General features: G+C 34.6%; 3 protein-coding genes and 1 long non-coding RNA gene across 10 annotated transcripts in view; 2 read left to right on the top strand and 2 right to left on the bottom strand.

Annotated features, from left to right (window-relative positions):
* Positions 1 to 1,781, top strand: part of mtgo (miles to go) — a 38,235-nt gene extending 36,454 nt beyond the window's left edge. For all 7 annotated transcript variants that reach the window (XM_008202286.3, XM_015979859.2, XM_008202289.3 and 4 more), the window contains one exon: positions 836 to 1,781. In XM_008202286.3, coding sequence (XP_008200508.1) covers positions 836 to 1,174 — 339 coding nt within the window. In that variant the 3' untranslated portion in view covers positions 1,175 to 1,781. The remainder of the gene's footprint in view (positions 1 to 835) is intronic.
* A 59-nt stretch (positions 1,782 to 1,840) lies between these two features.
* Positions 1,841 to 3,572, bottom strand: LOC103314941 (hypothetical protein). Its single transcript, XM_008202292.3, has 3 exons — positions 3,435 to 3,572; positions 3,249 to 3,391; positions 1,841 to 3,204 (listed from the first exon to the last, which is right to left on the bottom strand). Exons 1-3 carry the CDS (start codon positions 3,516 to 3,518, stop codon positions 1,890 to 1,892), a joined length of 1,542 nt encoding a protein of 513 aa, XP_008200514.1. The 5' UTR covers positions 3,519 to 3,572; the 3' UTR covers positions 1,841 to 1,889.
* Positions 3,047 to 3,901, top strand: LOC135266391 (uncharacterized). The gene is made up of 2 exons (XR_010334416.1): positions 3,047 to 3,185; positions 3,236 to 3,901. It is a non-coding gene; the product is annotated as an uncharacterized LOC135266391 (long non-coding RNA).
* Positions 3,615 to 9,061, bottom strand: nrv1 (nervana 1). Its single transcript, XM_968589.4, has 6 exons — positions 8,718 to 9,061; positions 4,916 to 5,173; positions 4,697 to 4,866; positions 4,563 to 4,649; positions 4,333 to 4,510; positions 3,615 to 4,284 (listed from the first exon to the last, which is right to left on the bottom strand). The coding sequence occupies exons 1-6, from the start codon at positions 8,857 to 8,859 to the stop codon at positions 4,175 to 4,177; spliced, it is 945 nt and encodes a 314-aa protein (XP_973682.1). The 5' UTR covers positions 8,860 to 9,061; the 3' UTR covers positions 3,615 to 4,174.
* Positions 9,062 to 10,495: the final 1,434 nt, after the last annotated feature.

Genomic DNA, 10,495 nt, shown 5'->3' with positions numbered 1-10,495 from the left:
GATTTTGTTAAACCTGGAGGAGGGTTAGAGAAAATAGTGAGTTAGGTCAAAAAAAAGATTTTTCAGCCTTTTAGCACATTTTTGGGCCAGAAAGGTAATTCAGCCATTCAAAAAAACAAAAATATTATGTTAGAGGTGCTCGATCTATTTAAAAGGTAAAATATATGAACAGTAATGAGATTACCGATGGGACACAAAAAATTATCTTCAGTAAGAGAAATAACTAACAATTATCAAAAAGAGAACATCGTTCTTGTTAAATTGAATTGGAAAAGTACGTTTAATAACGGTCAGTATTTTGTCGTAAGCTTTGGAAAAATAATTTTTGGGTTGTGTTTCATAACATAACATCGAAAGCTCTTTATTTTACATCATTAATTATTATGTTCTGTGAACACAACCCGTTCCCAACTAATCTTTTTACTTAACTCGAAAGCTAAAATATATAATGATTTGATTTTTTTCAATGAAATTGATATTTTGGAGCGATATTAAAACATTTTTCAAAAAAATAATCAGATTAAAATTTATGTGAAAGTTGACAATTACCGTGGAATGCCTGAATTGATAATCAATTGCATTAAATTGCTTTCTTTTTATTCTCTTTATGAATTTGGAGCTCTTCTCACCTGAGGCAATTTTTTATTTTCTGGATCAGTTTACAGTGATTTTTTACAGTTTTGTATAGTGTTATTTATATTCCCCTCAATTGTATATTTACAACACAGTTTTCGCTAAAACCTTTATGTCCCCAGACTTACGAGGCACCTCTGGCAAGTGTCCATTGCTAAAAATTGTTAAATATCCTGCAATTAAATGCGCTTGTTTGTTCCAGACATACAGAGGCGCTGAGTCGAAGTGTTCTATCGAGAATTTAGAATCAGGTGTGGAATACAGCGCTCGTGTATGTCCGATTAGACTGACGGCCAGCGGCGAGCTGGTGGGCCCCTCTTCGCCTCTCTTGCACTTTTCGACACTGATTGCCGAACCGACTGTAGTATCAAAAATCTCGACAAATCCCAGCTCACCGACTCACTCCCACCGAAACCACCGGACTGCACTGACGTCAATTCTGCACCGCTTAAAGACACTCCTAAATACGCCCCTTGTCGTTGCCATCGTGGTAACAATCATAGGAATTATCATTTCGATATGGATTATGTCGTTTCTCTAAGTGCAATTGATGTGTGGTCGCTTTGCTCACTCCAAACAAACAAACTTAAACTAAGCGATACTACCCTGCCGTTTGGCGACGAAAAGTGGAATATAAAGTATTATTAAACAGGGCTTATTATAATTAGAGGACCAAAGCGCAAGTTTTGGTATTTTTATACGTGTTTCCGTACTTGGCGTGGTGCTATCCAATTAATTAACGATGTGATGTCTAACGGCGGTCACCGCCGCAGATGACCTGTAGTTTGATATATGTGTTGTTATTCCAGTCATGTGTATAGTAAAGCAAACCCGTACACATATTGTATGTATTTATGAAGCAGGATTAACTAAATGAATTTTCAAGTGGCTGGAAAGTCTGTACCTATAAAATTTTAAATATATATACTTATATAATACAGCATATAGGTTAATGAAATTATATAACTCTAATGTTAATCTATTAAGTATATTACAATCTAATCTTTTATTGTTTAAAGTTGGCTAAAATTGGGTTTGTATATGTGCTACTTCCTGCACAGTCGACAGAGATATATTAATATATTATAGGTATAAAAAATATAAATACAGATATAAATAAATCAATTATATTTTATGTACTAGTACAATTTGTTTCATTTGCGCCACTCCCACATCCCCATCCTCAGTTCACTAGTTAAAAATCAACTTTTTACAAGTAAATAATTTATTCGGCAATATCAACATACAAAAATAGTTTAACAATACAGTGGTGTTTCATAACTAATAATCTTCCTATGAGTAGCACTTATGGGTAAGCAGTTCAAAAGCGAATAGAACCTCCGAGACGTTTTGATTTGAAATTTTTCGATAAAAAACTTTCGAAACGTATTTCTCGCCAACTCAACCAGTAGAGGTATTTGCTGGAACGTTCGTTTTTCTAAGTGTCCATCAGCAATTGCACGTTCACATTTTTCAGTCAAGTTCTGGTGACAAAAATACGAAGAAAGTTCAAGTAAATGGGAGGGTTCGCTTGATTCCAAAAAACCTAGACAATTTTCAATGGTCACATCATAAACAAATAACGGCATAATTTTCACATTGTTAAAATCATCACATTTCCCTGAAATATCCATGTGTAGAAGAATTTTGTATAAATTGCAATACCCAAACTTGGAGTAAATCAAATGAAGGTCGTATGCAACAATCTCGAGGCCGTAGCTCAACAAAAAACAAAGAACTTCGCTAATTTCAGATTCGTTTTTTTCATCTCTAATCATATTTTGTAAAAGTGAGGAACTATCTAATGAGTTAATAACATTGACGATTTCGTCTTTCAAGTCAGTCTCAAGTAAGAAAAATGAAGTTTCTAAAGGCCATTGGCTATTACGTACTTGTGTTTTTCTCCGAAACGGCACCGAAAACATTTGTTTCAAGTAATGCTCACACTTTGACACAGTTAATTTCAAAGATTCGATGTCCATAAGGGCCAAGATTTCAAAACAAGTACAAGGATTACAATTATTAATGGTGATATCAATTGAATTTTTGAAAATTTCGTTAAATAAAAACGGATTCGTCGTGGCAAGCGATAACAACTCTTCCAAGTGGATTTCTGCATCTGAATATTGATCGTATATGTAGTAAAATAAGATTTCTTGTAATTCTGGACTACTTCTTTCGAAAACGGTGTACCCTGTAGAATACAAGACGAACGGGTCGGCACCAAATATTAATAACATTGCAGTTAGCTCAGCATTATTTTCCCCAACGGCAGTTTGCAAAAGTGTGTGCCCCCATTCCTCATCGAAAACTTTGTTAACATCAACTCCTTTCTCGATTAACGCCTTCGCAACTTCAGTAAGAGATCGTTCAATAGCGTTTTGTAATAAGAATTCGTGCCGTGTTGTGAAAACCCCCTTTTTAATTAACTCACGGGCGAAGTATCCGTCAATCCAAATATCGTTACTCACAAAACATGTAACCGCAACGTCTAGAGCCGTCTCTCCATCACGATTTAAGGCACCGAAGGGGAAGTCAGGAATTGATAACATGTAGTCAAACACTTCCCGTCTGAAAAAGACGTTTAAACAATCAGTTACAGGTGCAGCTACTACCTCTCTTGCAAAACTGCAATTTGTAGCAAGTTGTACCCCATGCTGTCCTCCACAGTGTACCACTTAGGAGAGTCCAGCAAATCTCGAAGGAGGTCCACATTGTTTTGGACGACTGCACAAATTAAACGCGACCTTTTTTTGATCTGCAAAGACTGGTTAGGTGTGCCATGTTGTGGTTATGTTTACCAGAGGGGGGCCCTCCTCCTCTTCATAGAACTCGGTATTGTACTGCACGTACTCGTACTCGTCTTGGGACACGTCTGAAGACATTTTGACTGGGAATTATGACTCTGAAGGACTTAATCCCCAGAATTACGATATCATTCAAAAAAAAAGTGGGAGGGGTTGGGTTTAAGAGAAACACTCTTGTAATTCTTTTCTTTTATTTCTTGCTGCTTGAGATTCAAAATTTAATTTTATTTATGCGTTTTTAACTACAATAAACGTCTGCATGTATGGCAAAACTTTTGTACATAAAAACCTCAACTGCTACAACGTATTTCCAAATGCAACTCCACACTTACAAACTAAAAGATTACGAAAAAATTAACTACAGACCGCTGTAATGAGCACGAAACATCACAATAAGAAAATAAACAAAGATTCGATCGTAATATCGCTGTGGCTACAAAAATAAGATTCACTAACAAACTCTCACGTTTTGTACTTAAGAGGGGAACTACCTAGTTTTAAAAATAGATTGATTTTCCACAAGGCACGAGGCACTGGCTAGAGATATTATCCTTAGTTAAAGCGAATTGTTCTAAAGCGTACACATCGTTATTAAATAACTTAAAGATAAGTACAGTGTAACACAAAAACGAAAACATTGATCAACAGTTATAAGCATAATCAATTAATTTTATCAACGTAAACAAAATAACCGAAACAACATAATAAGTACTACGCCAAAGTATCGTTCCAAACTAATCTCGCAAAATCTCAAAACGGACCGATCCCTCTCGTTGCAAATTGCTGCTACTGTACTTGATGTTTTGGGCCCAAGCTCGACACTCTATACTGATGATAACGTTGGCTGAAATAAAACGATCAATTTTATTCGTAACATGAAGTGCTTGCTTACGGGCAGTGTTTAAAACTTGAACTGCGACCAAAGGACTCAAGTAGTTGTCCACATTTTTATAGGGGAAGTAATACGAGGGGAAACCCTGGCTTGGGAAGTACCTGAACCCTCCCACATTCTCCTTGTCCACGGGTTTCTCGCCCTGACAGCTGACCCAAACCTGGTGATCAGCCCCATTCTGAAAAAAAAAATAGTTATTGGGCAAAAAATTGGGTAATTTTTCTACTAACGGTTGCCACGAATTTGGCAAAGTCCGGGTCATACTTTCGCATTTCCTCGGTGGCATTCGTGTAGTACTCCGGTACCCAGCCAAATATCTAAAAAAATAACAATGAAGGTTTGAAAATTTCACAGTCGGACTGACTTTATTCAACTTTAGGAAAATACAAGGTGAGGAACTGTTGAACCCGTACGAATTGTCCTTCGAACAATCGCCAAATTTGTCCAGGTTCACTTCACACACTTTAGAATCATTGGCAGGTTTATCAAAGTCGCATCTTTCGAAGTTCTTGCCGTTCTGTTCCTTCAAATACGCTACAAAATCACCTTTTTAGGGTTGTGACGAATTGTGGGTTCAAATTACGTTGTAGAAATTTATCGATGAGGTTCACCCACTTTTTGATAGTGGTTTCGTTCTTCTGGTCGTACCATATCAAGGAACCTTCCTCCGTCCGCTCAGATATCGGCCTGAACCCTAAACCTGGGTTAGTGCCAATCAGACTGCGCTCTAACTGCCATTTGGGCTCTTTGTCGTCGAGAGTGGCCAATAGGCCTTGCATGCAAATTGCAAATAGTGCAGCCAGTACCACGTAAAATATAAAATAGAAGATCAAGAGTTGGCCTGAAACAAACAAACCCATTTACCCTTATTATTGTGCCAAGCTATTTCCGGTCTCGCGTATTTTTACGTCTCCAAATGTAAAAATAAGACGATATTTTCGAATTCACAAATCGACAGGCGCAAGTTTTCGGAAAAATTCCAATGGGATTGCATACGGATATGAATCGAGCCTTAAAATAGCCAATCTGCCTTCCGAAGTGTTTCTGCTATTAATAGTTTATTTGGTGATGTAGACCGCCGCTGAGATAAAAATTGACGAAACATATTGCCTTTGCCATGTAACATTGAAATCCTGCTATCAACATATGGCAAATACGACCCACTTCTATAAATAACATAAATAATAAAGCTCGAATATTTCGGTGACGCGCAAATAATTACGAATTTCTCGTATTCATTTAGAAATACCGCCTCTGTAATAGAAAAAGCCGGGTCTTTATCACAAATGTGTGCCACGTCCTATTTCGTTATCAGCAACAACAGCGTTATTAAAATGTGACAAGTCAGTTTATCGATCTCTTCGAGAGGGTTGCAATAAAATGCTTGCATTCATCGCTAAACAGCAGGGTGTAATAATGTGTTGACAACAAACACAATTAAATTAGGTGGAGAGACAGCAAGACCTTTTAGGTACATTTTACCCCCAGCTAAAAATACGGGATTCTACGTAAGCAGGTATTAATAATTCGGTTTGCACTAGTTTCATTCGGAACTTTCCCGCTGGTGTGTAAACCTTTTCACGTTTTACGGATCCAATCGAATCTTTTAACGACCAATATTATCGCTGTTCTGCATTTTTACCCCAGAGTGTGATCAAACAAAAAATATTTCGAAATCATAACGAGATCGCCGGGGAATAATTGTGTACAAACACTTAGGAAAAACATACATGAAAAGTGAAAACAAGGTAATAACAATAGCCCATGCATCAAGCGAAAGTGATCATGCAACTAAACAAAATCAATAAGACAATTGTTTGCTTAAAGAATTAAGGATGGGCTTTAAAACAAAAATAACAGATGCATAGTGATAGGTGATCGATTAACGAATACTCGTAGTTTTCCATTGAAAAACACTCAAATTAGTTTCTATTTTTTACGATAAACACGGTTTACTTGTACCGATTGTATCACCCCATTTCTATTACATAATAATTGCGTTACTTAAGTTATTGGTCATTAATAATAGGACAAACAAGGTAATTAGTTGATTTTTTGACAATATACCGTTAATTTTCGTCACGCCTTTGTGACTTTTTTGCGCCAAAAAATTAATCCTTTGCATAGGCAAGGAATGTAACGAACAAGTGAAAGTAATTTTCACTTAAACAATATTTTAACAACTTAATTTGCAGCTACCCTTTGATTTTATCGATTGTCTAGGACTACCGCACCACACTCCTTAATAATGATCATAGCTTAAAAAAACTCAAGCGCTCAGTGTTCAGCAAAATCATTTTGCTGTATTTTCAGTATTTCTGTATAAACTTTTTTGTAGATAATATTAGTGATATTTTGAAGAACTGTTGCTTTCCTGCAAAATGAAATTGAATAAATTAAACCCGATTGTGTTACCGCAACTGTTAATTACAAATTTCCGCGTGGTTAAAAAATAGAAACTAATTCATTTTAAATTATTCTTGATTGGGATGTCCTTTTTGTGGCAAAATTCGACATTCAAATTGATGATTTGGATGTTGTATTATTACACATTATTAACATTTCCGCAGTTTCTTAATAAATTATTGGCTTGGAAGTTGAAGTTTAACCAACGATAATAGAAATATTATTTTATTGTTGTCTTGGTAATAACTTCTTTTGTGCTTAACGTGTTAATAAAAAAATTAAATTAAATTATTTTCCAATTAATACCTTTCTGAGAATTTCCTGTTTTTAGCGGTTTTGTTTAGAAATATATTAATTTCACTTTATCACTCTAAAAGTTTGGTTCCTTCTTCCTAAGTCAATATGGATGATAAAAATTACGTTCTTTATTTTTTTAATTTTATCATAACATGAGAATGTGAGAAAAAAGATTACTGATGGTTACAAGGAATAAGATACAATCTCTTATTGTACGTATTTACACAAATGAGATGCAGCAAATGAATCATCGGCATATTCGAAGTATAAGTTGATAACATAAAACAGAAGTGAGGCAGAATTCGCCAAAAAGTGCGACAAATGTGACTCATGTAGTGATAACTCACAGGAAGAAATATTATAACATCTGGATAAATTTTAGAGTATAAAACTTTTTAATACAGTGAAACCTCCCTTAAAGGACACCTCCAAATAACGGACACCTCTTCACAATGGACATTTTTGTAGAAACGTAACAAAACCTATATTAAAATTTCCACCTTTTACTGTACTGTGTATTCTGGCATTTTTATTCAGAGAAACTCGACTTTGTATTTTTGGTGCACTGTAACATCAATTTTTTTTTGAAGAATAAATGAAGAGAAAACTAAAACCAAGTTTTCATTTGATTGGAATAAATTTTCAGATTTTTGTATTATTCATTCATTGCACTCTACTTTGTTCTCCGTACGTTATTCTCGAATTTACAGCGAACATCTGTTAGAGATATACCTATACAGTAGCAGCGATTCGCACATAAATGCTTACATATTATGTAATTATTTATAATTTATTCAAAACGTAACGTCAAATTCAACCGTAATTTAATTCAAAATGAATCAATTTGATGTTCGCTTCTTTATTTATTCATTGAAAACCTGTCGCCAAGGAGTGGTAGTCTTAAATTATGTAATATTTGAGTTCCAAGTAAATTAGTGATTAAAAAAATAGACAAAAATAGTTAAAAGACTAAAGCAAATACAAAAAAACTGTAAATTAAAACTGTTTGCATTTGACAAATTTGATCAATTTTTACTGATATAAAGAATCCACTTTTAAAAAATGAAAAAACATGTTGAAAAAAATTCTACCAATTAAAACGATGTTTTCATTCTGAATTTAACGGGTTTGCAACAAATAATAGATATAATAAATAATATTTGGGGTAATAATCCAGCAGTAAAACTACTATCATTACTTCGATAATTGCAAGCTGTTTTTTCGGAGCAATAACTCAAAAAATTAAAAGTACTACATTTGCACAATAAATTATATTATTTTATAAAAAAATGGCCAAGCGATTTGCTGGTTTTTTGTAAGGAATTTTAAAAAATTAACAATGTGAGTAATGCATGTTTCAGACGCGTGATGTCTGATAATTTTTTTTGAATAATGAGTAATTATTTACGGGAAAATCCCGATTCCGAGGAAGAAAATGTAACACTTTAGCGTTTGATTTTTTGGCGCCTTACCTGCGGCGTTTTAGACAAAAATTAGATCGTATCACGCAGGTACCAATCCCATTGTTCTAATATCTCACCTAATGTACACACTACCTCAGTAGTAAACATATTAATTTGGAATATGTTTACGAACTCGGCGACGAAGTGTTCACGTGAATTTGAAAAATTCAAAGAGGCGCACGGCACGATAAAGCAAAAAAGTGATGCAAGCCAAGTTACCCCAGTTTTTCCCCGTTCTTCCGAGAAACTCTTTAGTTGAAGGATTATAGATTGCGTATTGAAAAGTTTCCCATTTAGTTCTGTGGACTTGTTGCCGCATTTGAAAACCTTTCACACCATTTTCACTCTCTTTCGGAGCCATTTATTTATTCAGAACTTGGCTAATTTATGCAATATTTGTAACTTTGACTGTCCGTGAACCTCTTGTACACGTAGAACTTGCACACCACGACCACTCCGCCGAGCCACCAACTCCTATCACACTGACGCTGCACACAGCAACTAAAGTGGATTTAGGTTGAGCAAGTTGAGTCGGTGTTTTAGCCTTCAGCCTGTCCGCTGTCAGTCATGCCTCTGACTGGCAGCGTCCTATTCAGCAATAAATATCGAAAACTTTTTACAAAAGAGACACCTAGCTGGTCATTCTTCACCACACCTACCACAAGATTAGATTATCGCTTCTTCTGCACCTAGGCCAACAAAAGAAGCTACGAAGAGGTCATTTAGTACAAGATACAAGATTTTGAATTCTTATCAAAACGCAATAAAAGTTTTTGGAAATAATTCTACCTTAGACTAAAATTCGCACAAAATTTCTTTATACGATTTATCCACGTTTTTGTTCCTTATTTTTTTCGTGTGGTTTGTTGGAAACATTATTTACAAATTACATCTACATAATTCTTAAAATTATAGAGCTTTGTTGATTCCAGGATGATTATTCAATATTTATTATGCACTGTTATCTTACATATTTCCACACATTGCGTCGAAATTAGATTTGCATAAGAGTCGCGTCTGTTTCCTGAGACTAATTTAATCACCTGGTGACTGAAATTCTGACAAATTCTGATCAAAGCCAGTGAAGTCTAATTCTAACTAGCACTTTTCGTATTTCTTACGTAACTTTTGTTTAAACATTTAAACGTGCGAATAAAATTACCCATTGATTCCGCAAAAGGTTTGCGTATATTTTTCATTTGCACGTTTATTTTCAAGTGATTAAAGTTACGACACGATAAATAACAATTTTTCGAAATATTCCGCTAACTATGCCACTGTTTCATTATTTTTATTATAATTGCAAGGTTACACAAGTAACGAGTTGTTAATTTTTAAGGACGGTGAAGTATCAGCAAATTTGGACAACTCAGTTGTAAAATTTAAAATTAAAACTTTTTTATCCCTACATCCAGTAATTAATTTTTGCTACTACAGTCGACACACCTTGATAAATGAAACAACTATATTGCTGAACTACACCATGCATGAATATTTAGCATGCTGGTAACGGTGAAGTCAATTTTTTAAAAGCATCAAGCAGAAAATAACTAGCTTTATGAATTCGTGATTCGTTTTTACGCCTCATGGTGGTTTAAAGCAGGATTTAACAGATTTTAATTTACCACATAAAGCAACAAAAGTTCAAAAAATTAATACCAATTTTACTTGGTGATCTCTTTTAATTTTTTAATACAGGCTAAGGTTTTTTTAAATTGTTAGTATAAATGTCCAATAAAAAATATTTTCACGTCGAAAACCGGAAGCGTGTTGTGGTTTTCTTTTTACTTCGGACACTTCATAATGAAATAATTTAACCGGTGGAGTCTCCAGAGTGGGTGGGGGAATAATTAAAACTACAGTTTTCTTCATTAATCATTATTTATTCAACCCAATTTTTAAGATAACCACATAATATTATAGAATTTGACAAAATGAAAGAATACCGAAGGTTTGTTTCTGTTTTATAATATTTTTCTTGTTTATGTGTTGCATGA

This window comes from Tribolium castaneum, chromosome 5 (assembly GCF_031307605.1).
Source record: "Tribolium castaneum strain GA2 chromosome 5, icTriCast1.1, whole genome shotgun sequence".
In the NCBI taxonomy this organism is placed as follows: Eukaryota; Metazoa; Arthropoda; class Insecta; order Coleoptera; family Tenebrionidae; genus Tribolium; species Tribolium castaneum.
The sequence above is the reverse complement of the archived record's forward strand: the minus strand, read 5'-3'. Positions and strand labels throughout refer to the sequence as shown.

Coding starts and splice junctions, on each gene's coding strand:
- LOC103314941 (XM_008202292.3), bottom strand. CDS start 3,518: ATGTCTTCAGACGTGTCCCAAGACGAGTACGAGTACGTGCAGTACAAT. Junction 3,392..3,434: donor AGGAGGAGGGCCCCCCTCTG/GTAAACATAACC, acceptor CAGTCTTTGCAG/ATCAAAAAAAGGTCGCGTTT. Junction 3,205..3,248: donor ATTGCAGTTTTGCAAGAGAG/GTAGTAGCTGCA, acceptor CGTCTTTTTCAG/ACGGGAAGTGTTTGACTACA.
- nrv1 (XM_968589.4), bottom strand. CDS start 8,859: ATGGCTCCGAAAGAGAGTGAAAATGGTGTGAAAGGTTTTCAAATGCGG. Junction 4,867..4,915: donor CATCGATAAATTTCTACAAC/GTAATTTGAACC, acceptor GTGATTTTGTAG/CGTATTTGAAGGAACAGAAC. Junction 4,511..4,562: donor TTGCCAAATTCGTGGCAACC/GTTAGTAGAAAA, acceptor TTTTTTTTTCAG/AATGGGGCTGATCACCAGGT.